The sequence below is a fragment of the Cutaneotrichosporon cavernicola genome, assembly GCF_030864355.1.
Source record: "Cutaneotrichosporon cavernicola HIS019 DNA, chromosome: 1".
NCBI lineage: Eukaryota > Fungi > Basidiomycota > Tremellomycetes > Trichosporonales > Trichosporonaceae > Cutaneotrichosporon > Cutaneotrichosporon cavernicola.
Window position 1 is genome coordinate 1,885,620 of NC_083393.1, and position 24,945 is coordinate 1,910,564.

A 24,945-nucleotide genomic window follows, 5' to 3' on the forward strand; every position below is an offset into this window, starting at 1 on the left:
ACTCATCATCTCCACTCTCCACTCACCACTCACCTCTCCTTCCCTCCCTTTAAATATGCCACTAGCTTCCTCTTACTCTTCTCGTCAGGCTAAGCGACGATCCGTAACCCTCCCCTCTCCACGCCAGCCCGACCCGTGGAATGACTACTCTGCCGACGAGGGGTCGGCCGAAAAGCACTGGGAGAATACTTTGCACTCTCTCGATGAGAGTAAGAGTAATATGGTGGGCAGATAACTTATATCTGGCCTAGCTGATAGCAGACCATCGACCCCGCAGCGACGATGCAAGAACAGGAGACGGAGATCCTCCGGGTACGCCCTTTCTCGTTCCGCTAATCCAGCTCACGCGTGAAGTCATGGACCTGCGTGAAGATCTCGCGGCCCGCCCGACCGAGGATGAGGTTTATGCCATGCGCATGGAGTGGGAGACGAGCGAGAATCTGTTCGCCGAGAGCCAAAAGTCAGTGCCGCACAGGCCCCCCTGATGGCAGAGACAACGAGCAGAAACACAACACAATCGAGAACCTCAGGCAATACGTCAAGGTGAGCTTTAACCCATCCTTCATCAGCTGACAGCAGGCACTTGAATCAAAACTTGAGGAGACGCTCGGAGAGGACTGGAAGGTGATTATCCAGCTTTCGCGCGCCTCCTTTCAGCTGACAGCAGGAATATTGTGTTCTTCCTGACCCTCGTGGGGCCGGGAACACGTGTGGGAACGCTACCCCGCTCCCTAAACCCAAACTGCGCCCTTCAGCGAGTATTAAACGTGCCTCACGCCACAGTCACACGCGCTCTGTCAGCGTCGCCGATGCTCGTTCTCTCCGCGAGCTCGAGACAGCAGTGGACAAGACGCCTGCTGGTGCTCTCCGCGCGCTCGAGGGCATACGCGAACTGGACAGCCGCCCGACGCCAGCCGAGATCGTTGCTTCATTCGAGGCCAGTTCACCGCTCAAGGAGGCGCGTATGGAGCGCTCGTCCAGTTATCAGAGCATACGCGAGCCAAAGGACAAGGAGCTGGCGGCGCTAGTTGCTGCTGTCAAGGCTTTGCCCGCGTCGCTGAGTGCGCAGGTTGAGCGCTCTCTGAGTAGGGAGAGTGTGGCAGAGTCACGCCGTGAGGAGGCGCGGCAGGCACTACTCGAGGTTCTGGATGCTGCTGAGAGTCGGGCTGAGGCGCGCGAGATTCGCCTCCAAGGCCTTCTGACTGAAGTGAATCCACGAAAGAAGGGAGCTGACACTAGGCCAAGACTTGTAGTGGACACATGGAGTGGTAGCGATTAGGATTATGTACGATACCAGAGTAGCCTAGATAATGACGACTGTTATGTTATGCCAACACGACCTGTCAACCTACCAACATGTCACCCATGTAACGCCTGTGAGCCTGCACGCCTGCACGCCACACGCCCGCACGCCACAACACCTGAACGCCTGTATGCTGTGGCCATATGGCCTCGAGTGAGATGGCAGGAATAATCATCCCTGTCACGTACAAAACGCCTGGGTTGAACATGGCTGCATGCCCATATGCCCGCCTCACAACCACCTAGCCGCCACCATAGACTTCCCATGTGAGGCTCCAACGCAAACAGCGCGCTCGTCTCCGACCTTCTACGGGCGTATAGCATATCATCTACTGTATCATCAACTCAAAGGTGTGGGTTTGGCCGCGTGCGGACGCGGCAAGCCGAGTGATGGTGATGGCGAAGGAGGAGCGCACTTGGGCGGCGCCGCGTGCCGGGGTCTGGACATAGCGAATGTGGTGGCATGAATCATTAAGTGGGATGGCAGGTGGCATACAGGGCCTCGGTGCGGCCTACACGTCGATATACAGCAAGATTGGCTCGCCAACCTCTTCGATTTCTGGGATAACACACTGATGTCAGCCTCATCAAGGAACTATCAGCTGCAACTCACTTTGAGGTCAAACGCCTTAGCAAGCACAATCTTGAAGATCTTCTGGACGTTGATCGAGTGGCTCGTCGAGCAGAAGATCTGGGGTGAGCTCAGTACTGCTCGTCACAGCTCACAAGTGGTGCGCGCATGGCCTTTGAGAACCGCTTGGCCTGCTTGGTGATCTCCTCCTGTTCCTCAAGTGGCTGCGTCGCGAAGAGGTCGAACTTGGTCCCGATTAACACTGGAATGGCCGTCTGCTGTCAGTTGCTACCCAGGATGAAGCTGACCTTGTTGAATCCGCGCGCCTGTCGGTACCATTCCTTTATGCTGTTGAGCGTCGCTTTCCGTGTGAGGTCGAACATGAAAAGGATCGCGACGGCATCGTTGGACACGAGCGGCAGCATGGACACGAACTCGCGCTGCCCACCTAGATCCCAAATCTGGCGTTAGTCATGAGTCCCCGGACAACCTCCACCACCACCTCTTGACAAGGTGGCGAGTGCCTCTTCGGCGCTTGTGCGACTCACAGAAAAGGTGATCTCCGTATTACGAATGGTGATAGCCTTCTCCATAAAGTTTACGCCAAGTGTTTGGATGTAGTCTTCGCTGGAGGTTAGCGTGTCACCCGCCATCCCCTGGCGTCTGCGTGACGTACTCGAAGCTTCCCTCCACATATTTGACCATGAGCGACGTCTTGCCGATGCCGGCGTCGCCGACCATGCCGACCTTTAACACGACACTGGTTTCAGCTGTATAGAACGGAGTGGGCAGTTGCGGGAGAAGGTTGGAGGCGGCGCAGAACGCGTAAGACCTCGTGAAGTCGCACCACCAGCCTGCCTCCAAACTTGCGCCCATGGTGGTAAACGTACGCGTTCCTGTCGCCCGCCTCGCTGCCTGACACGCGCCCGCTGCCGGAACCAGACGAAGCATAGCCTTGGTCGGTCATGGTGGATAGCTGGGATGGATGGGAAGTGAGGGAATGATTGTGGACGTGGTAGTGTGATTGGCACTTGGAGGCCAATGGGGTATGCCGTGTTCAATTGACGAGCTAAGGGGGGATCCGACGCGTTCAATGCAGGGAGAGGGCGTGCGATGTGGGATGTTCGCGAGGTGAGAGGGAGAGAATGAGAGAAGAGAATCAAGTGATGGATAAATGAATGAATGAAATGAAGAGGTCCTGATGGCTTGACAGTCAACACGGCCACCACTTGGGCTCTGCTTGACGCGCATCGGAATCAGATACCATCATCAAACGTGGGTTTACGTAACACTCACCCTTCTTGTTGGTCTCTTCCCCCGATTCCCATTCCTCCAACGACCAGTATCACTCCTCTCCTCCTCTCCTCCCTCCCTCTTGCATGTCCTAACATGAAGTCTCGCACAACGAGGGCAATCCTCGTAGCGAGACCGTCTCTCAGACCGGCAGCTCGGGCTTTCCACTTCTCCACAAAGGCCGCTCCCTCCACTGCCCTCAGCCGGCAATGGGTCGCTCCGTCCAGCCCCGCTGTCCTCGCCCTGCGCCGGTACGCGACAGCCGCCACGGTCTCGGGTCATGTCGGCGGTCAAGAACCGCCCCTCGCGCCGTTCTTGCCGACGCCTGTGCCAGGATCCGAGAACTTGCGCGCCGTCCTCAAGGATGTGGAGAAGATGCTTGTGACGGACGTTGGCGGGTCGTCGGCATGGTATGACCGGGTCAAGGCAGCGAATGCGGACCTCGGCGCAACTCGCCGGGCACGGCTGGCTGGTGAGTTAAATGTGGGGCCACGCTCGAGCGGAAGCTCCTCATCTCGAATTTTGAGCTTGAGCTTTGCAGAGAGCTTGGTCGCGCGAGCACCCTTAGCCGGACGCTGGCTGGGCATGCCCGATATAGAGACAGGGACTGACCACAGTGTACGGCGACCCGGTCGCTGCGCCGCACGACGTTGTTTCGGCCTTTCTGCAGGACCCACTCTCGGACTCTGATGTGATGCGCAAGGCGATCCTCGACCGCTACTTTGGTACGAGCAAGGACACTCTCTTTATTTCGTTCGTGTGAACACCCGCTCCGCTGACGGTAGCCTTGCCAATGAGCCATCTCGTACCGATGGCAGGTTGGGTGCCCTATCATCCTGGCTGCAGGCGTCGGGCTGCGACGTTGCTGAGATCGCGCAGGGGACCCAGGCCGAGTCCCAGATGCTCGCATGCGATGCAACTGCATTCGTGCTCGACCCCGTGCGCCTCGCCACCGCTCCGTTCCTTGACAAGCTGCTTCCGGTCGCCTTGGGCAAGGGCCGCGTGCAGTTCATTGTGAACGGCCCTCTGCCAGCACACATGACCGAGGAGACGATGCTGGCAGCGCTTGACAAACAGATTGCCGCCATCGCAGTGCCGACGGGATGCAAGGGCTACGATGTCGCGTTCGTGCAGGCTGACAAGGCTCTGCGAGCACTGGATGCACTGGCGGGCGCTTTGGGCAGCTCAGAGGGCGAGAGCAAGGGCCTCGCCTTCGACACGTTCCAACACGACTTCATCGCGTCCAATATCGGTCCGCTGCAGGCCCAGCTGAAGCACATCGTGCCGCCTGATGCACAGATGGCGACAGCTGCGAGCACAGCGCGCCTCGCACTCGCGTACACGAACAGCGTGGTCACAAGTGACTATGAAGTGGTCCGGAAGGCATCGGACATTGTTTCGGACCTGCGCAGGGAAGCAGCGGACGGGTCGGGGCGTGCGCGCGGCATGAGCGTTGTGAGCAAGGGGAGCTCGAGCGGTGTTGTCGACGGCAGCGTCGATGCCAGCGTCCGCACGAACAAGCACGACCTTGAGCAGCTGTTCAAGGGGCGGCTGTCGTGGCTGGGCATTTTGACACGGCTGCGTGTCGACGACGTGAACGGCGACATTGGCGGTTACATTGCGCGCAACTTTGTACGGGATATCGAACAGCAGCTCGTCTTTGAAGCTGGCCAGCTGTCTCAGCTGCAGTCCCAGTTGGGGAAGCAGAGCGACACGACCGCCCGCCAGTTGACGTCGTCTTCCTCCGACCGGGCGGGGCACCCCTTCTCCTCCCCACTACTCTTAAACCACCTCGCCTCCCTCGCTCTCTCTATCCCTCCAGTGACACCGACGTCCCTCTTGCCCCCTGTGGCGACGCGTCGCGCGCAGCTCGTCAATACCGCTGTTCCGCAGTTGCAGGTGACGGCGCAGCGGGCGCTCGGCTCCTCCATCACCCTTGCGCTTGTAGGAACCGCGGGCGCATGGACGGCGTTCGCCCCGCCGCTGAGCTACATCAGCGGCGGCACTGCGGTCGGACTTGGCGCTCTGGCCGTCGTGTCCTCCCTCGCCCTGGGACAGGCATGGTGGGCCAAGGGCCAGCGACGCTTCTGGAAGAACTGGAACCGCGTGACGGCCATGCTCAAGGACGACCTCAGCGCCAACTTTGACAGCACGGTCGACAAGCTCGTCCTCGCCCGCCCTCGCGTTACCGCCGAAGGGCTGCAGGAGCTCGTACGGAAGCGGGAGGAGCGGCTGAACGTGCTGGAGAAGCGCATCTTCGCGCTCGAGGAGCACGTTGAAGCGCTCGAACCCAGCCCCGAAGTCGCGAAGCGGTAGCATAGACAAAAGTATGTATAGCATATGCCTCCTATCGCAGGCAATCGAGGACATCAAGATGCAGATTGTGGTTGAACCGCATGACCCGTCTAGTGGGGTGATCATATTAGAGCAATGGTTATTGTAATGGCGTCGCAGGATCGCAGAACGAATTGGGCTTATTGTGACTAAACGCACAGCGATTACTGTAACACTTGGATTCGCAACCTTCTCACTACCCACCTTGAGCGAGTAACTAGCCTCCCCGACGCTCCCTCCCATCTCCACAGACCACTAATACCTCAAGGTCCGGGCTACTGTACTACCAAACGAACAAGGAGGTCATCACGTCCCTCTCTCAGACGCGACTATAGAAAGTCTGAGCAGCATACAGAGGTACCTTGGCATGCCTGCCTTAGTTGCCGTCAGAGAGTTTGAATGTACCATGCAGTTGGATCAGGTAAGTGCGTTGAGTCCAGGTCGCGATCTGACAGCTAGTAAGCCAGCTCGCTGCGAGTGCTACTAACTGAGCACTTGTGTTAGTTTGTTGTTGGATGGTTTACTGCTAACATGGTCGGCCGAGAGGGTCAACTGTTGTTCATATTGAACCTGCCTTTCGGGCAAAGCCGACATGTCCATCCTCCAATTGACTTGAACCCAGGCTGCGGAATCGCAACTACTCCATCTTCTTTTTCTCCATCTTCAGCTCCATCGTATCGAGCGTAAAGACAACCGTTGGTGCCGACCAACATGGTCAGCGACCACCGAAACGGCTAACCCAAGATTGACACACCACCAAGCCACCAAGACCAAGCCTGAGATCGAAGAGATGGTCGGGATCAACGAGAAGATTGATGTTATCAAGGCCCGACACAACACAAAGGAGCAGGACGATGCCTCATTGGCTACCAATAAGGACAGCGATGGCGAAGATGGGAAGAAAGAGACGCACAACGCGGAGAACGGGGAGGACGAGCATATGCGTTTACGCGATATGAAGGGCGAGTACAGCTACCACAAGCGAGATCACTGGTGGTGAGTTGAGCGCCTGATGGAGCTGATTGCAGGCAACTATGGAGACCTTCCAAGCCCCCTCCTCCGCCGCCAGAGTCGTTCGCCGACGCACCGGAACTGCCGCTGGCCAAGGCTAATTTCCTTTCGGTGCTCACATTCCATGTGTGTGTCATGTGCAGCTGTGGTCTCTCTGACAGGAGCTGACAGCAGTGGGTGTCGCCTCTGATGCGGTTGGGGTATCAGCGGCCATTGCAGGCGACTGATTTATGGCGGGTCGATCCATCGCGCGAGGGTGAGCGTCCTTAAGCCGATGGAGCTGACATCAGCCGATTACATGTCAACCAAGTTCCTCAACAACCTCGAGAACCGACAGGCGAAGGCCAAGGCGTGGAACGAATCGCTGCCAACCGCCAAGCCACCACTGCACAAACGCGTGCGCTGGGCGGCCAAGTCGCTCCGTCCCCTGCCAGACGAGGCGAAGAAGTACGAGAGCGGCGCGGGGTACGGCGCCAGGCGGGCGGCCTTCGAGGCTGAATGGCGCGCCGACAGTGGGAAAAAGCACGGCTCGATTGCTGGCGCGCTCAACGAGGCTTTTCCCAGGTACTGGCTGGGTGGGCTGTTCAAACTCGTTGCCGACGAGGCGCAGCTCATGGCCCCGCTGCTCATCAAGGAGATCATCCGTTTTAGTCAAGCGACATACGCTGCCAAGCGCGGGGTTGGAGAGAAGCCGCACATTGGTCGTGGGATTGGGCTGGCATTCGGGTTACTCCTGCTGAGCATGGTCCAGAGTGTGTGCCAGCACCAGTTCTTCTTCCGGTCCATGACGCACGGCGCCTTGTTCCGCGCAACTCTGATTAGCGCTACATACAAACGTGCACTCAGACTCAGCGTGGGCGCACGGCGCACCCACCCGAACGGCACGCTCATGGCGTACCTCTCCAGCGACATTAGCCGGATTGACTACTGTGCTCACTGGTTCCACGTCATGTGGACCGCACCGATCCAGCTCGCAGTCACGCTTATCCTCCTGTGTCTGCAGATCGGACCAAGTGCCATCGTTGGCTTCGTCGTTTTCGTCATCCTCGCGCCTGTCCAGACATACTTTATGCGCACGAGCTTCAAGGTTCGCAAGGGATCTATGGTGAGCCAAGATCCATACGCTCAGCTCATGTCAGAAATGGACAGACGGCCGCTCCAAGCTTCTCTCGGAGCTGCTCGCGAGTATGCAGATCATAAAGGCATTCTGCTACGAGTTGCCTTTCCTGAAACGTGAGCTCCAGGTAGCAGACTAAGCTGACGACAGGCCTGGCCTTCGTGCGCGGGCAGGAGATGACAGCGGTGCGCAAGTTATTGTTCATCCGCGCGGGCAACCAGGCGCTCGCGTATAGCGTCCCGGTCATGGCGGCCGTGCTGTCCTTCGTGACGTACTCGAGCACGCACGAGAACATGGACCCCGCGCTCATTTTCACGTCGCTCGCCTACTTCAATCTCCTGCGACAGCCACTCATGTTCCTCCCTCGCGCACTGTCAACGTTGGCAGACGCACAAGCTGCCGTGCTCCGCCTCGAAAGCTTGTTTGAGGCGCCGTTAATGGACGAGAAGGAACTGATCAATCCCGACTTGGACGTGGCTATCCGTGCCAAGAACGCGACGTTCCAGTGGGCCACTGTGCTCGAACCGGAGACTGTCGACAAGGAGAGTGGCGTCGGGGGAAGGGGCGGAAGAGGTGGCGTAAGAGGTGGCAGGGGAGGAAGGGGCGGTAAGGTGGGGGGGAGAGGCAAGCGGGCCACAGAAACCAAGATGGAACAGAAGAACGACAGCGAGGAGAAGGAACCGTTCATGGTGCAGAATCTCAGCCTCGAGATTTCGCGCGGACAGCTCGTTGCGATCGTGGGGCCCGTCGGCGCGGGCAAGTCGAGCATTCTCCAGGGTGTGAGCTTGCTTCTTCTCTTCCTGCTGACACCAGCTCCTTGGTGAAATGCGGCATATCTCTGGCACAGCAGAGTTCGGTGGCCGCCTAGGATATTGTCAGCAGACTGCGTGGATTCAGAACGCGACGCTGCGGGACAACGTCCTCTTTGGTCAGCGCTGGGACGAGGCGCGCTACTGGGAGTGTATCCGGCGTGCGTGCCTCCTTCCCGACCTTGAGATCCTGCCTGACGGCGACCTGACCGAGATTGGCGAGAAGGGCGTCAACCTTTCCGGCGGGCAGAAGCAACGCGTGAACATTGCGCGCGCGCTGTACTTTGACGCGGACACTGTGCTGTTCGACGACCCGCTGAGCGCGGTCGACGCGCACGTCGGCAGACTGCTGTTCAACGAGGCAGTCATGGGCCTGCGAGCGGCAGGCAAGACCGTCGTGCTCGTCACACATGCGCTCCACTTCCTCCCCCAGGTCGACTACGTGTACATGATCCAGCATGGGCATGTGGTTGAAGAGGGGACGTACGATGCGCTCTTGGCGAGCGAGGGCCCGTTCCGGCGGCTCGTGAAAGAGTTCGGCGGCACGGACGCCAAGCAGGAAGAGGACGGCCGGGAAGAGGGGGCCATCGAGGAGGCTCCTGTCGACACGGCCGACGCCGAGGCCAAGGCGCATGAGAAATTCATGGGTTGTACTAAGGCGGCTGGTACAGGCAAGCTTGAAGGCCGGCTCATGACGTCTGAGGTGCGCAAGACCGGCCGCGTCGGGGGCAAGGTGTATGGCGCGTACCTCCGTGCCGGCAATGCGACTTGGATGCTCCCGCCGGCCCTACTTTTCGCTGCCGCCATGCAGGCTGGCAGCGTGCTCAGCACAGTGTGGCTCACCTGGTGGGAGGCAGACACGTTCGGCAGGAGCACAGCTTTCTACCAGGGCATGTACGCGATGCTGGGTCTGGCCGCGACGATATTTATCTTCGGCCTCGGTGTTACCATGGGCGTGATGGCCTACTTTGCCAGCCGGAACCTGTACGGCGGCGCAGTGCGGAACGTATTCTTCGCCCCGATGAGTTTCTTCGACACCCAGCCCCTGGGCCGCATCATGGGTGTGTTCGGTAAGGACATTGACATAATCGACAACCAGCTCCCCGACAGCCTGCGGCTGCAGGTATTCACGCTCCTTTCGCTCATCGGCTCGGTCGTAATCATCACAGTCTACTTCCACTACTTTATCGCCATCATCTTCGTCGTAGGGGTTGGATACTGGTACTTTGCGCAGTTCTACCGCACAAGCGCGCGCGAAGTCAAGCGCCTCGACTCGATGCTCCGCTCCCTCCTCTACTCGCACTTCTCCGAGAGTCTCTCGGGTCTGGCCACCATCAGGGCGTACGGCGAGACTGACCGCTTCGTCCGCGACAACTGCTACTACATGGACCTCGAAGACCGCGCGTACATCCTCACATCGAGTAATCAGCGCTGGCTTGCTGTGCGCCTCGACTTCCTCGGTGCGCTGCTGGTGTTTGCGGTCGCGATTATGAGTGTTGCAGGCGGAACAGGACTGAGCGCGTCCCAAATCGCCCTCTGTCTAACGTACATGACGCAAATCACCCAGATCCTGTGAGCTGGAGTAGTCGTGGTAGCTGACCTCAGGGGCATGGTGACGCGACAGAGCGCTGAGGTCGAGAATAACATGAACGCTGTCGAGCGAATCCAGCTCTATGCCGGGCGCGGAATTCCGCAAGAGGCCGCGTACGAGGTGAAGGACGATCCGCCACCGGAGTGGCCGACACAAGGCGCTGTCACATTTGACGACGTCGTCATGTCGTACCGCAAGGGCCTGCAACCGGTCCTCAAGGGAATGTGAGTTGGCTCCTCTTCATCCAACTGATGACAGTTCCGCCCGCTTCGAGCACGGCGAGAAGGTCGGCATCATCGGGCGCACGGGCGCTGGCAAGACATCCATCACCGTCGCTCTGTTCCGCCTCGCCGAACTCACTTCGGGCCGCGTCACGGTCGACGGCGTAGACGTATCGAGCATCGGTCTGAAGCGGCTGCGCTCCGCGATCGCAATTATCCCACAGGACCCCGTGCTTTTCAGCGGGACGCTGCGGACCAACCTCGACCCGTTCGACGAGCATACCGATGCTGAGCTGCATGATGCCATGGGCCGCGCCTGCCTCCTCGAGGAGGAGGCGAGTAGGCGGTTCACACTCGACATGGCGATTGATGACGAGGGCTCCAATCTGAGTATCGGGGAGCGGTCGCTGGTAAGCCTGGCCCGTGCGCTTGTCAAAGACGCGCGTATTGTTGTGCTGGACGAGGCTACGGCTGCTGTGGACCTCGAGACGGACGCCAAGATCCAGCAGACGATCCGACGCGAGTTCGGCCACAAGACCCTCCTCTGCATAGCCCACAGGTTGCGCACCATCCTCTCGTGGGACCGCATCCTGGTGATGGATGCGGGACAAATTGTCGATTTCGACACACCGCTCGAGTTGTACGATCGCGGAGGACACTTCCGGAGCATGTGCGAGCGCTCGAGTATTACGCGCGAGGAGATCGAGCGCGCGCGGCAGGAAGAGACGTTTAGTTGACCAGTATGGACGATATATGTAATAGTCGTCACATCAGCTCTAGATCTGCACCACGGCTCTATACCCTTACTCCTGGAAGTCGACTGCCCTGCCTCTATACTCCTACTCCTAGAGTAGCCCACTAATCGCGCCTCAACATGTCAAGACGGCGCTGGAGGTCGTCCTCCTCGTTCCCACCGCCCTGGGGTGGGGTGGGTGCGCCTCCGCCCTCGGCGACGGCAACGCGGGAGCTAAGCATCGGCTCATTGACCGTCGGGTTGGCCGTCGGCGCGTTCGCGAGCTTCTGTCAGCTCCAATCAAGCCAAAACTCACAGAGTCGCTCATGTTCATGCCAATCTCGTCGAGCACCTCCTTGAGGATCTTGTCGCTCTCGACCTCCTCTCCCTCGCCCTCGTCCTCGTCCTCCATGGCGTCGTCGACCGCATCACTCATCATCTCTTCCTTCATGTCCATTGTCGCACTCTCCTTCTCAAACTCGTTCATGATCCGCTGGATCTGCCGTCAGCTCGTGTCTTGCGGGTGCGTACTTGAGGAAGGTTGAGGGAACGGTTCATCTGGCCCATAGCGCGGGTGGCTCCCTTCATCGCGCTCGCCATCTGCTCATTCGAACGGAGGGTTTGCATCCGCAGGGACACGGCTTGAAGCTGTACCCGCATCTGCGTGAATTTCTGCATGTACCGCCGCGTGCGGACCAGGTCCTTGGCGAGGATCTTGCAGGCGTTCTGTCGTCAGCTAACTCTCAGCGACGTCACGGCATCCCGCGGCATCGTGTTGGCACGCGCGCCATCTCGTCCACGGCTGCGGACTGCGGACTGGCGTCGGATCACGTGAGGCGGTGCGCGGAGAACCTCATCTCCATGATCTGAGCCCGCCCACGCGTGACCCTAGCCGATCTCAGCCCAGAAAGCCGACGCACCATGTTACCAGCCTTGGCGTTCTTTTTGATGTCCGCCATCGTCTTCTTCTCCTGCTGCTCGAGCTTGGAGCGCTCCCGCTCAAGCTCGCGTTGTGCTTTCTGCAGGCTGCGCTGGTGTTGTCGCAGCCGCTCGGCCGGCGTCATCGAGCGTCCGAAGAGTGTGTCCTATGACGTCGAGGAGTTTCAAGCAGTGGCCCAGGCATAGGAAGAAAAGACAGCGTCAGCACTCGTACACCTGACATGTTGGAGGTCTCACGAGAATGTTCATAGTAAGGGCGTTTGAGAGTGAAGGGTTGTTGAGTCGATGATGTTGATGTTGAATGATAGTGCCAAGTGCCCGCCCACTGAGCACTGAGCCCCGCCCTCTCGCCACCAGCTGTAACATTGGTTCCGCGTGGCGGAACCTATTTGCTTGAGGAAGGTGGAAGGCTGTCTTGTTAGTTGCCGACCAACGACACCGATCGCGCTGTACATTTGACCTTCACAACATTCAGCATCGCTTTCATTGTCCGTCTCCTTTGTCACTGTCCACCAAACCCCGGGCGCTTCTCGCCACTAGAACGGAATCTGAGACACCGAAACTATGCTGTGGAGGAGATTGGCAGCCCTGGCGCTCATCGCCACTGGGGCCTTCGCGGAGGAAGAAGCGACCGAGCTGCGGCAGCTGAACGAGGACAATTTCAAAGCGTCCATCGCTCACGGCGCTTGGTGAGTCCAGCAGGAATTCTCTTGTTTGGCTAACAATCAGGCTAGTTGAACACTTCTCACCGCGGTGTACGTCTACGCTCTCCTTTTTTGACTGTTGACGGTGGCTGACAGCAGGTTGGCACTGCAAAGCGTTCGCTCCGACGTGGAAGGACCTCGCGATTAAGAACGCGTACCATGAGCAGCTGTCAGGGTTCCACATGGCGCAAGTTAACTGCCTGGCGCAGGGAGATTTGTGCGACTCGAACAACGTCCGTGGATGTGAGCAGCTCCTTTGGCTCAGCTGACTCAGACCCATCCCTCATGCTTTATGCCGACGGCAAGGAAGTCGGCGAGTACAAGGATGATCGCGCGTATCCTCTCCTCGACGCGTGGATCGAGTCCAAAGCCTTGGCTTACTCGCGCGGCGAGTCGCTGGGAGCGAACGACACCGATTCAGAGGGCCGACAGCCGGATCAACTGAACAGGCCAAACCACGAGGGCAAGGTTGTCGAGGTTGACGAGGCGGGCCTGGAGGCGCTCAAGACGAACGGACCGGTGTTCGTCGACTTCTTTGCACCATGGTGCACTCAGTAACTCGACTGTTTTACACTGAACTGACATCAGCTGCAAGAAGTTGCGGCCGATCTACGAGAAGCTCGCAGCCACATACAAGGGCGCGCTGAACGTCGCCGCGGTCAACTGTGATGACCACCCGATCCTGTGCAAGCGCAACGGTGTTCAAGGCTACCCGACCATCAAACTATTCCAGCACGGCGAGGTCAAGGTGTTTGAGAAGCACCGTACCCTTCCACTCATGACCAGCTTCCTCGACGAGGAGGTAAAAAGGTAAACCGTAGGTCGCACAAATGGCTGACGTCAGCGTGCCCATGAAGAAGATGACGAACGAAGATTTCGAGGGAATCATCGCGGATGACGACCTCTTCTTCGTCTACTTGACCAGCTATTCAACATCCCTGGAGGAGGTTGTATGTGCATGTCGCGTACTGCCGCTGACATTTCAGGAGCAGGTGGAGCGTGCCGTCAAGTCATTAGGCCTCAAGGTCCCCGTCTACAAGACGAACGACCCTCTCTTCTACAAGAACCAAAGCATCGCTATGCCTCCGCCGACCTCCTCGCTTCTCGCCTTTGCGTCCCACGAGCCGCACCACGTCGGAGCTGTGGCGCTTCCGGCCAAGGACGAGGACCTTGAACACTTCGTCCACAGGAACAGTTACCCGAACTACTTTGACCTGTCAGGGGACAACTACAACACGTTCTTCCTGTCCGAAAACCATCCTCTCGTCGTTTTAGGGGCGGTCCGCGACGGCGCAGAGGGAGAAAAGGACCGGGTGGAGATGGTCAAGATGGCCCGGGCGTGGAAGAAGGGTGGACGACATTCCGAGCAGCGCATCATATTCGTCTCAGCCATCGCCAGCAGCTGGCAAAAGTGGCTGCGAAAGATGGTCGGCGTCCAACCTGCCGACATCCCCACGATCGTCGCCATCGACACCAAAGGGCGCAAGTTCTATGACAGGAAGATTGAGGACATTCGCGTGCGTTTGACGGGCGCTGACGCGTTCTCGATCCTCGAAGGAATCCATAAGGGTTACCTGAAATCCCAAGATGTCGGGAGCGCGCTCGAGTGGGGCTCGCGCAGCGGCACGCTCATGCTCTTCGAGGCTGGCCAGTGGAGTGCCGCGCACCCTTTCCTTGCGACGCTCAGCGCACTGGCTGTCGTTGTCGCGCTTGTGCTCGGGCTTGCGCGTTGCCTGGGTGGCCGTGCACGAGGCGCGCGGGGTACTTACGTGAACGAGAAGGGTGGCCAGCGGCTCGATTAAGCGTTTGGACTTGTATCTACTGTACTCGTATAGATTCTAAGGGGGTGCATTGCATGACCAACAAGTCGCCGGCCGGGAGCAAAATGTTGGGTATGACGTCGGTAGCCATCAAGTCACCGTTGTAGAGTTGAGGCATGGAGAATGAGCCGGACGGCGACTCAAAAGCCCCGCCAGCCTCTTGACCTTGACTCTTGACTCTTGACTCTTGACTCCTCTCCCCATCTCGATTGCTTTACTCTATTCTACTCACAACAATGTCCAAAGCGTGTCTTGTTCGCGGCTCGATCAGTGAGTCACCAATCTCCAACTTCCACCACTCTCGCTCCCCCTACCAAAGGCCAGACAGACTAACCCAGACATCGACGAGATCTACAACCTCCCTCACATTGTGCGGCCAGGCGAGACGATCGCGTCGACAGGCTTCGATCGCAAGACTGGCGGAAAGGGCTCGAACCAGGCGTACGCCGCCGCGCGGGCTGGCGGCCGCGTCGTCCTCGACGCGCAGATTGGTGCAGATGGGCTGGCGGTGCGCGACCGTATAGCCGCCGGCGGGGTAGACGTAAGCCGTGTACGCGTGGTTGAAGATGAGGTTAGTCGCTTAATGTCTGTGCTGACGGCAGGTGACGGGCCGCGCGATCATCCAGCGTTCCACGAGTGGCGAGAACTCTATCGGTGCGTCTTGGCGGCATCTCAACCTTCCGGTGCCCTTCCCTCCTCTCGCCATCCGTATCTCTCAATCCCCCCACTGATCCCAGTCCTCCACGCCGGCGCCAACTTTGCCAACCCCGGCGCCAAGCCCGAGTTGGAAGGCTTCTCCCACCTGCTCTTGCAGAACGAGATCCCACTGCAAGACACCCTCGCATACCTCCGCGAGGCTGGCGCACGCGGGCTCACCTCAATCTACAACCCCTCTCCGATGCCGACGCGGGAGCAGCTCCGCGCCTTCCCATGGGACTGCCTGACCCATCTGATCGTGAACGAAGGCGAGCTCGCCGACATTGCAAGCGCGTTCGATGCCGCTCCGACCGCGAGTAGCGTGGCTGACACAGCTCGCGCACAGATGCATGCGCTCAACAAGGCGGCGGGGTTCAACCCCAAGATTGTGATTGTCACGACTATTGGACCAGAGGGCGTCGTGCTCCTTGATCCTAGGAAGGGGTCGGAGATCATGGCGTGGCCTGCTGCTCCAGTGACTAAGGTTGTCGATACAACTGGGGCGGGTGACACTTTTGCAGGGTACTTTGTTAGCCTGCTTATGGAGTTGGGAGACGACGCGCCGCTTGACACTATCATCCCCATCTGCCTTACTGTGAGCTATGGGCTTATCAAGAGCTGACGACAGGCGTGCGCACTCACTGTCGAGACGGCTGGTGCGATGGAGAGCATTGCTGCGCGCAAGGATGTGGACGCGCGTATGGCGCGCTAATTACGCGCTGGGCGCTGATGTATTGGGATTATCTTGGCAAGGCTGGAGGACTACTGACTGAGCCATGAGCCACGCCACAACGCTTCACATAACAGACTGGCTTAAACCTGCGACAGTCCATCGAGCCTTCGACTCCCCTCCACCCAGACGATACCGAAGTGATGATGCTACATGCAATGCAGGATGCCAGATGCACGTCTAAATCTATTCGTCGGCCTTGACGCGGCCGAAACCCTTCCTCTTCTCCAGCGGCAGCTCGCCAAAGCCAAAGCCCTTGCCGAACCCGCTCTTCTTGCCCGCCTTCTTACCACCCTCGCCATACTGCTCCGCCCACTTGCGCAGTTCGGGCAGCGTACCCTCCTCGCTCGACGATGGCCGGATTTCAGTGAGCGCCGTGTCAAAGTGCTTGGCGTGCACAACGCGGTCCGCGTACGACGGGCGCGGGGTTTCAGACGGTGTCTCCAAAGCTCCTTCGCCCTCCTCGGCGCCCTCCGCTGTCCTCGCCTCAGTGCCTTCACTCTCCTCGGGCTGGGTGGGGGTGGCAGTTCCAGACTCAGCCGCCCGCGTGTCCGCCTCGTTCTTCGCCTGCGCCTCCAGCTGCTTCAGATATGCTTCCTCGACCAGTTTGGCCGCCGGCGAGTTGTTGGCCGTGAAATCGACCGCGAAATCGAATTCAGCGCTGGCCTGCGGCGTTTGGGGTATCGTCTTGACCTCGTGTGTGTCGTTCACGGGCTCCTCCTCGACCGCGAGTGGCAGGTCCTGGCGCGCGCCAGGTCCGTGACCAGTAGACGAGGTCTGCACTGCCGCCGGCGTCGAGGACCCAGACAAAGCGCTCTTCCATGGAACGACGACCATCTCCTTGACAGCTGCCAAGGCAGCGGCAACACAGAGATCTGGGGTCAGCTCTAGTCATCGTGGTAACTCTAACTCACGTTTCAGATCCGAGCCTGAGAAGCCCTCGGTCTTCTTGGCGATGGCGTCAATGTCGACGTCGGACGCCAGCTTCTCGTTGCGCAGGAGGATGTTGAGGATCGCCTTGCGGTCCTCCTCGGTGGGCAGGTCGACAAGGAGACGCCGTGGGAGCCGACGGAGCACGGCGTCGTCCAGGTCGAACGGCCGGTTCGTGGCGCCCAGCACGACGACGCGCTTGTCGCGGTTCGCGTTGGCAGAGCTCAACCCGTCCATCTCCTGCATGAATTCGGTGAGGATCTGGTTGTGGGCCTTGGAGCCGCCCGACGAGTCACGCGCACTGCGAGCCCCGAAGAGCGAGTCCACTTCGTCAATGAACACGACACACGGCGAGAGCCGGCGCGCAATGCTGAACACGGCCTTGACCAGCTTCTCGCCCTCACCAACCCACATGTCGTTGACGTCACTCGGCTGGATGGCCAGCATGCGCGCCCCACTCTCTGCAGCAATCGCTCTGGCGAGTAACGTCTTACCCGTGCCTGGTGGGCCGAAGAGGAGGGCGCCGGACGTGACGTGGTCCTTGAGAATGCCGCCTTGGAACGCATCGGGGAAGAGGAGCGGGAGCGAGATGACCGTACGGATTGCGTCGATGGTGTTGAACGGGAGATGCACGTCCTTGAACGACGACGAGGCGAGCTTCTGCTGGTCGACGATGCACGACAACAGCCGCTTCTCGTGCTTGTTCAGATCCTTGGACTTTTTGAGCGTTTCGACAACGGGGTCAGCGGGCGTGTCTGTCTTGGCCTGCTTCTGTCGCATCTTTGCGTGCGCAATGTCCGACGCAGCGAGGTACTGCGAGACCGTGTCGGTCACCTGACGCTCGTGATCGTACGCAATCGCGCGCGCCTCCTGGATATCCTTCCACTTGAGCACGAGCTTGTCGCTTTCCTTCTCCGCCGAGATGGCAGCCTTGCCAACTGCGGTGCTCGCGAGGTCCACGGCATCCTTCCAGGCGATCACAAGCTCGCTCCATTCTGGGTCAGGCTCCTTTAGGCGTTGCAGACGGCGCTGGCGGCCTCTAGGCGGCGTCGAGTCGGGCGCCTCGAGCATTGAGAGCGGCTCCTCGAGCGTCGCGCCAAGCTGACCAACGGCGCGCATCATAATGGCGGCATTGAGCGCGCGACGCCGGCGAGTACGCTCGTGCTGCTCGAGCGTAGTGTCTCGCACGGAAGGCACGATTGCAAGCGTCTTCCACACAATCGACTCGGACATGGACCCGTCCTTGTTCTTCTTGTTGCGTCCCATGAGCATGTCCAGGATAGGATGCGAAGACGGCTGCTGCTGCTGGCTAGACGACGCGTCAAATGGGAGAAGAGCACCGGCACTGTTGTCAGTTGTGACGATAGCCTACGAACTCACCCATTGTGGAGGATCGCGCGCAGACGACGCTCCTCGCGGCGCTGCCGGCCCTCGATGTCGTGCTCCTCGCTGCTGAACCAGAGCTTCTCCTCGGCCCTGTCAGCACCACCGTCGACGTGGATTGCGTTGACCGACGCGCCAAGCGCCTCCACCACAGAGCGGAGACGGTCCTTGCCCTCTTCAGCGGCTGTCTCGCCTCCAGGTTCGGACATGTACGCGGTGTGAGGGAGGAGCAGGCTAGGCGGGATGGAGAGAACGATCGTCGTCGGCTGCAGCGTCGCGCTCTTCTTGCCCTTGCGCACTGGACGGCGACGACGGCGCACAGCCTCGAGCAGGTGCGGCCACCACACGTCAAACGTCTCGGCAAGCGCGGCCGTGGACTCGAGGAGGATGATGCGGCGGTTCGCCGACGCAGTCTGCCCTTCCACCTGCAAGTTGATGAGGCCCGTGAAGAAACTGACCCATTCCTCCTCATTCTCAGGACGGCGCGGAGTTGGTCCCGGCATGCCGAATGGCGAGCCGCCGGGAATCGCGGCCATGAGCGGGATGCGCACCATGTTGGGCACGCTGTTCTGCTCCTCCTCCTCACCCCCAACCTCCTCTTCCTCCATCATGTGGTGGCCATGATCTGCAGCAGGTGGCGTCTGGAAGAGCGGGTTGCTCGCCTGCGCGATCGGCGGCGCGGTGATGCCTGTTGGTTAGCTTCTGCCACCGAGTCCAGCTCACCAGTCTCAGCCAGCGGGGCGTATGGGCCGTCAAAGCCCACACCAAGCGCAACGTCCAGACGCACGACATCAGCTGAGAGGTGACCCGCGACCTCGTGTACCGCGCGTGAGATGTACGCGTCGCCACCTTCAAATGGCGAAACGAGCGCGATAACCGGATCTTCGACGGCCGAATTGGCTGGAGCCTCTTCTGCAGTGTTATGATGCCCCGCTTGCGGGAGGAACACGCCGCGCGGGCCCTCGGTGATGATGGACGGGCGGTCACGCCCACTATCCCTCAGTACCGAAGGCTGGTTGGCTGGGACAAAAGATGTCGCGAGGTGGTTGAATAGGACGTGATGCTCGAACACCAGGGGTTCTGTCGGGGTGGCCGGAGTCGTCAACGTCGTCACAATTGCTGGGAACGAGGGCGGCGTGGGCTCGACGCCTTCCGGTTCTGGTGCCGCTTCACCTCCTTCCGATCGCTCCGCAGCATCCTCGGCTGGCGCCACTGGTCCCGCAGCCGTTGTGGTGGACGCGCGCGAGCCCTTGGGTTGCCTGGGGAGCCGGAGCGCCGATGTGGTCGCTAGCAGCCGGGCCGTGCTGGCGACGGCAGGCGACCAGTGGGTATGAAATGCCGAGCTCGCCACGCGTGAGCGCAGCGAGTTTATTGTTTTTGCGTGTTGTGGTCGCATACGGTGATGTGGATGGATGATGAACCGGAACGCCGAAAATCGCCTGGTGACTTTGATTCTTCTGGGTGGCAAAGCGGCACCAACTGGACAACTTCGGACTCTGACTTTGGTGACGAGTTGCGGCCTTGCTCCGACATTGATTCATGGCGTCGAAGCGCAGGTGGACAATGCATACCAAACAGGAAGCTCATGCAGTAGTTCGAGTCTATGGTCACCGACATCTAGAATGTTCTTTTGAATTACGAGTTCTCTGCGTCAAACTCGGCGTCAGAAGTTGCTCTCCTCTCCGCGTCAGCTTGCTTCTTGGCTGCCCGCTGGAGTTCGAGACGCTGTCCAGCGTCAGGTCGAGGGCCATAGTGAGTCATGGCCCAGTCCGCTCCAGAGACCTGAGCGTCAGTTTCCACATAGTGTACTTGACTCACCCAATGACTCAGTCGGAGCACGATATCGGGTACAAGCGCCGAACTCGGGTTAAGGAGCCGCGCAGACTGCGTAAACAGTGGCAAGCGAAGAACAGTGTTGGCTCTCCCTCCACCCAATGCTCCAACAATCGCATCTGCGACCTCAGATGGCGTCAAGGAGGGCGTCAGGAGGCGGAGGAAGAACGAGCTCGGAAGGATCGTCTTGGTGAACATGCGGGTCAAGATGTGACCGGGAAGAACGAGGGTGGTACGGACCTCAGACGCATCGTAGCTGAAGAGTCAGATGCAACAGTAAACTCGTCACTTACCGATAGTCGATCTCGTTGCGAAGACTCTGGTGGAATGCGACTGTAGCAGCCTTGGATGCACAATAATCGGCTGCGTGTCAGACTAGAAGAAGCTTGCCACTTACAACATTGAGCGACGCCGATGAGACCTAACACGCTCGAGACGTTGACGATGTGGCCTCTCCTGGCGCGCAATATGGGAGGAAGGTACTCTTGAGTCACCCAGAATGCAGCCATCGCGTTGACACCGAAGGAGCTGCTGTCAGCTCAGCTTTGTTGGCCTAGCTCACTTCTTGATCTCTTCCTCGGTAAGGTCGAGGAGTAGCTTTCCGTTGACAACACCGGCATTGTTCACGACAATGGACGGGTGTCCTACCTGAGGTCAGAGGAGTGTGATGGAAGGTAGGGCAACCAAGGAAACAAGTTCCTTCCAAGTCGGCTCTTGGCTCACCTCCTCGCGGACCACCTTGGCCACGCGTGCCACTGTTGCGCGGTCCGACACGTCGCACAGGTAGTACTTGACTCCCGGTTCCTTCTCAGCAGGCTCGTGGTGGCAGAGGACGACAACCGTTGCGCCGCGTTTGAGCACCTTCCTCGCCAGCTCAAACCCGAGGCCCGTCGCGCCTGTCGTCAGCTTTTTTGCTTTGTTATCTAAGCTGGCACGAACCACCAGTAATGAGAACAATGTCGCCGCTGAGGTCCACCTTGGACGCTGGAGAAAGGTACACAGCCCAACCGAGAGCAGCGGCTGGTGTGAGCTCAAGGACGTATAAGAGGGAAGCTCACCCAGCGTGAGGCATGGCCCGATGAGCTTGTAGAATAAGGGATGATAGTAACCGAGCGACAACATGACAAAACTGGTAGCGGGAATTCCTAGGAGAATGATCCACATGAGCCAGACAGCTGCGGGTCAGCTCGTGATGGCACCTCGAGCTCACCGTCATCTACTGTGAAGATGCGCCAGATTGGTGGCACCTTGACGTGTCCAATGCCAGGGGTTGAAGTGCCAGTGCTTGGCCCATCTGTTGTATCCACACTGCTGTTGTCCATTTGGGTGAGATTTGAAGAGGAAGAATGAGTGGAAGGAAGACGTTGATGTGAGGGGTACCATTCCTGGTATCCTAATCAACATGCTGGTGGAGGTCGACTTGGGTGTTGGTTGTACTTTTTAATGCGGCGACTTCAGTGACTGAGATTCGAACCGCGCTTTACAAGTGAAGTGACATTATGCTTAGGGTGACGTGATGAGTGGGCCCTGTTATTTTCCCTGATTCTACAATTGGCAGGCACGAATCTAATCGTAGAGCAATTCACAAAGTTTAGAGTGAGACACCAACCAGCCTGAAATAGTCCAAGGCGCGTCTCAAATGTCTCGGGTCGTGTTGTCAACGCACATTCTCACATCTCGTCATGAGGCTCCTCCTCTTAGCCGCTCTCCTAGCCCCCGTTCAAGCCATCGTGAACGACTGTCTCCGCAAGGCCGACCATACAAAGATCAATGCCCTCTTCAGCAACGGCGGCCCGGGAACCAAAGTCTACCTGTGTCCTGGAACCGAGGTGGCGCTCAGCGGCACCATCGTATTCACCGCCGCGGATCAGGAACTTGCGACCTTTGGCTATCCGGGAGATGACCGACGTGCCAAGCTCCGCATCGCCTCGGATGCCGTGGCAACCGCCATTCAAGGCGACTGCCGTCGTTGCGCTCGCGTGGCTGTGCGCAACCTCGTTATCGACGGGGCGCGGCGCAAGTACGGGCGCGTGCGCGATCCTAACAGTTCACCAGGCCTCGTGATTCTCGGAGGAAACGAGGGACAGGCTGTGCGCGAATGCGCCATCTCGGACCCGCGCGGGTTTACTGCGGTACACGTCCGCGAAGGTGCAAAGCTCAATTGTCAAGGCGCCTTGATCGAGAGGAACGAAATCACATCCGTCGGCGAGGAGTACGACCCGGCGTACGATGGAACGGACCCCGAGTCATCACCATGGGGCCGACCACTAGCCGACGGCATCAGCATTGCATGTCGAAACTCGGTTGTGCGCGACAACCTCCTGACCGACTGCACCGATGCCGGCATCGTCGTCTACTGCTCTCCCGGTACCAAGATTGAGAATAACCGTGTGTCGACCGAACGGCGGAGCGCGATCGGCGGCATCCTCCTTGTCGACGCCCAGCCCTTTAACGGCGACTACTCTGGCGTTATTGTCAAGGACAACACTCTCGACGCGTCGGCACGAATCATGCGTATCGGCATTGGCCTCGGCTTGAGTATCCTGTCGGACGACATCGAGACGATGCTCAAGGGCGGCAGCGTCATCAGCAACCGCCTCACCGGAGACTATATGGGCTACGGTATCGCGGCTGCGGGTCTGCAGGGATGGACGATCAAAGACAACTTGGACGAAGCCCGGTACGAGGGCCAGCCTTCGGACCGGTGCTTCGATGACCCCATCAACCCCCCACCACAAGCATTCATCTACAACTCGGCAACGCTCGACAAGTCGACAGTGCAGGACGGCTTCTTCGACTCAGACTTTGCGTACAGTGAGTGCCGCCGAGGCCCAGGTGCTCGAGCCGGGAGAATTGGCTGCTCAACGCCTCGATATACTCGGAAATCTCTGGTGGACGCAATATCGTCATTGCGTTCAGGGCGGGCCTTGTTGGCGCGTTTGTATTTGACCTGTTGGAATGTCGGCACGTTCACGTTGACGTGACAGCATGCCGACTCCTACGCGTCCCAGCGAGCCGCCCACCACCTTCACAGATCCGCAGATGCGGTGTGCACAGCCTCTGATATGCCCTGCCGGTGTAGTGCATAGATCCTGCCTGCTCTTGAGAGAATCGCTGACGTCAGTCGTATGTATTGATGGCCCCGGAGAAGCACCATTTCGCTACTCAGCTGAGAGCGAACAAGCACCCCAAGACTCCTCTGACGGATCGGAACACGATATCTCGGCTCCAGACGAACACGAGCCGCCACAATCAGCCACCGAAGCACGGATCACTGATCCAGGACTGCCACCACCCGAAATTCTTCCGGGAGGCCTTCTCTCAACGGGTAACAGCATGCTTGACGGCATCCTGCTGCACTCGCAGCAGCGCCTCCTCGACCGCATCGATGAGATCACCAGCGGCGTGCACGTGTCAGTCACCCGCTCATTGTCCATGGCGCCACCAGCTGGGGACGCGGTTACACTGCATGCCCGCCTGGCTGAACTCGAGCACTCGCAGGCACGCTTGCTCTCAGCCACGCATGACGTGCACTTGGCGCTCAGTCGCCTCCGCACCAAGACCCACGAGGTGGGGCTATGGGAGAGCGATGTCCTTCTCTCAATCCAGCAGGAGGTTGAGCCCATCAAGAAGCGTGACCAAGTCTTGGACGACCTCGAAGACGACGGGAACGCGAGTGTGTTCGACTTGCCGGTCCGAGTAATCCTGCTCGGTGGATGTTGTTCAGCAGTTGCACTAGCCGTCCGCCGCTTCCGACGGCCGGTACACGATAAGATCGTGTGATATCGGATCGTTCGGATGCCAAAGTGCACAACACAACATGATAGACATAGACATAGACAATGACGGCGGTGCGTGCGTCGCAACAAGTGGATGATTTTGCGATCGAGTTGGCCCGTGCGCCGTGCGTGGTGGGTGTGTGGGCAAGGGTGGGGTGCACGGAGGCGGTGGCGGTTCGATTCATCTGGTGGCGTGGGACATCGACTTTGTTGGATTCCGGTGCGAGCGCGGCGGCGGCCGGCCGAGGATTGTGTAGGGGCCGCAATGTGATGACAAGGCGTTCTGGCTGCAATGCGAATGTGAGACTCTTGCTTCGACCATTTCCCCGGCACGGCACTGCACGCCGCCCCGGTGTGAAGAGGACAAGGGGCCTAACACACGTCCCTCATCTAGCATCGTCTTGATCCTCTTTGAACCGCACTGCTGTTTTCTCAGTTAGTCATTGTCTCACATCACAATTGCACCCTCTTTTTACTCCTTATATCTTTCCTTCCAGCCGCTCTTACCCTCGCCACCACTCGATTTTATCACTTTCAATCACGCATCAACGGCGCTTCACCAAGGTGGCCTGTGCCCCATTACCCTCAACTCCCGTCCCATCAACCACCATGTCCCAGATCACACACTTCCCCACGCCATCGCCGGCGCCGCCGCTGAATCCTGAGCTCAAGTCTACGCGCAGATTCAGCCTGCAGCTCCATAACCCCTTGCCTCATTATTACGGGCGGCGCAAGCGCTCGATTCCAGAGCAGAAGACGGAGCCCGACAATTTCATGAAGAGTGACCAGCTCAAGGCGCAGAGCGAACTTCTCAGGACCAAGCAGGTCAGGTTCACGCCCTCAGCGCAGACACCACCTACCCTTTCTGCGCCCGTTGGCCCACGGCCCATGCCCCGACTGCCGCGTGCCCCACTCAGCCCGCCCGTAGAGCCCGTCGACGACCGGTGTCGCTGCACAATCTGTCAGCGTGCCGAGGGTGAGTGCACCGCAAATTATAAACATATAACCAATTGACTGCGCTCACACGCAGCCGCCCAGATCAAGAGCGACCGCCTTTCCCGCCTGTCCCTCACGTCGGACGAGTCGGCCATCACGCTGGCCGTGTCTGTGCCATAAACGCAGCCGGTTTACGTCCCCGGATACTGTCGA

General features: G+C 59.1%; 10 protein-coding genes across 10 annotated transcripts; 7 read left to right on the top strand and 3 right to left on the bottom strand.

Moving 5' to 3' along the window:
• Positions 1-55: 55 nt before the first annotated feature.
• On the top strand, positions 56-1,272 carry CcaverHIS019_0107000 (uncharacterized protein; the record flags this gene model as incomplete). Its single annotated transcript, XM_060603234.1, has 7 exons — positions 56-223; positions 262-312; positions 342-460; positions 492-543; positions 580-624; positions 668-1,207; positions 1,240-1,272. 7 exons carry the CDS (start codon positions 56-58, stop codon positions 1,270-1,272), a joined length of 1,008 nt encoding a protein of 335 aa, XP_060453248.1.
• A 542-nt stretch (positions 1,273-1,814) lies between these two features.
• On the bottom strand, positions 1,815-2,840 carry TEM1 (uncharacterized protein; the record flags this gene model as incomplete). The annotated part of the gene is made up of 7 exons (XM_060603245.1): positions 1,815-1,874; positions 1,916-1,993; positions 2,029-2,148; positions 2,182-2,334; positions 2,422-2,500; positions 2,550-2,633; positions 2,764-2,840. 7 exons carry the CDS (start codon positions 2,838-2,840, stop codon positions 1,815-1,817), a joined length of 651 nt encoding a protein of 216 aa, XP_060453249.1.
• Positions 2,841-3,262: 422 nt separating this feature from the next.
• Positions 3,263-5,482, top strand: CcaverHIS019_0107020 (uncharacterized protein; the record flags this gene model as incomplete). Its single annotated transcript, XM_060603256.1, has 3 exons — positions 3,263-3,638; positions 3,784-3,919; positions 3,952-5,482. The coding sequence occupies 3 exons, from the start codon at positions 3,263-3,265 to the stop codon at positions 5,480-5,482; spliced, it is 2,043 nt and encodes a 680-aa protein (XP_060453250.1).
• An 808-nt stretch (positions 5,483-6,290) lies between these two features.
• Positions 6,291-10,986, top strand: CcaverHIS019_0107030 (uncharacterized protein; the record flags this gene model as incomplete). The annotated part of the gene is made up of 9 exons (XM_060603267.1): positions 6,291-6,496; positions 6,529-6,637; positions 6,686-6,767; positions 6,802-7,616; positions 7,651-7,744; positions 7,779-8,407; positions 8,442-10,009; positions 10,043-10,252; positions 10,287-10,986. The coding sequence occupies 9 exons, from the start codon at positions 6,291-6,293 to the stop codon at positions 10,984-10,986; spliced, it is 4,413 nt and encodes a 1,470-aa protein (XP_060453251.1).
• Positions 10,987-11,107: 121 nt separating this feature from the next.
• DID4 (uncharacterized protein) lies at positions 11,108-12,170 on the bottom strand (the record flags this gene model as incomplete). The annotated part of the gene is made up of 5 exons (XM_060603278.1): positions 11,108-11,266; positions 11,299-11,481; positions 11,514-11,708; positions 11,903-12,067; positions 12,159-12,170. 5 exons carry the CDS (start codon positions 12,168-12,170, stop codon positions 11,108-11,110), a joined length of 714 nt encoding a protein of 237 aa, XP_060453252.1.
• Positions 12,171-12,485: 315 nt separating this feature from the next.
• Positions 12,486-14,427, top strand: CcaverHIS019_0107050 (uncharacterized protein; the record flags this gene model as incomplete). The annotated part of the gene is made up of 7 exons (XM_060603289.1): positions 12,486-12,610; positions 12,651-12,676; positions 12,725-12,868; positions 12,900-13,146; positions 13,214-13,435; positions 13,470-13,575; positions 13,612-14,427. 7 exons carry the CDS (start codon positions 12,486-12,488, stop codon positions 14,425-14,427), a joined length of 1,686 nt encoding a protein of 561 aa, XP_060453253.1.
• Positions 14,428-14,681: 254 nt separating this feature from the next.
• RBK1 (uncharacterized protein) lies at positions 14,682-15,853 on the top strand (the record flags this gene model as incomplete). Its single annotated transcript, XM_060603300.1, has 5 exons — positions 14,682-14,715; positions 14,784-14,986; positions 15,048-15,099; positions 15,183-15,736; positions 15,770-15,853. The coding sequence occupies 5 exons, from the start codon at positions 14,682-14,684 to the stop codon at positions 15,851-15,853; spliced, it is 927 nt and encodes a 308-aa protein (XP_060453254.1).
• A 204-nt stretch (positions 15,854-16,057) lies between these two features.
• On the bottom strand, positions 16,058-21,339 carry CcaverHIS019_0107070 (uncharacterized protein; the record flags this gene model as incomplete). Its single annotated transcript, XM_060603311.1, has 13 exons — positions 16,058-16,746; positions 16,786-18,146; positions 18,182-18,872; positions 18,908-19,443; positions 19,824-19,966; positions 20,003-20,273; positions 20,311-20,380; positions 20,415-20,545; positions 20,580-20,665; positions 20,741-20,913; positions 20,957-21,037; positions 21,076-21,192; positions 21,228-21,339. The coding sequence occupies 13 exons, from the start codon at positions 21,337-21,339 to the stop codon at positions 16,058-16,060; spliced, it is 4,461 nt and encodes a 1,486-aa protein (XP_060453255.1).
• Positions 21,340-21,699: 360 nt separating this feature from the next.
• On the top strand, positions 21,700-23,800 carry CcaverHIS019_0107080 (uncharacterized protein; the record flags this gene model as incomplete). The annotated part of the gene is made up of 2 exons (XM_060603322.1): positions 21,700-22,831; positions 23,142-23,800. The coding sequence occupies 2 exons, from the start codon at positions 21,700-21,702 to the stop codon at positions 23,798-23,800; spliced, it is 1,791 nt and encodes a 596-aa protein (XP_060453256.1).
• Positions 23,801-24,405: 605 nt separating this feature from the next.
• CcaverHIS019_0107090 (uncharacterized protein) lies at positions 24,406-24,912 on the top strand (the record flags this gene model as incomplete). Its single annotated transcript, XM_060603333.1, has 2 exons — positions 24,406-24,772; positions 24,827-24,912. The coding sequence occupies 2 exons, from the start codon at positions 24,406-24,408 to the stop codon at positions 24,910-24,912; spliced, it is 453 nt and encodes a 150-aa protein (XP_060453257.1).
• Between the last annotated feature and the right edge of the window lie 33 nt (positions 24,913-24,945).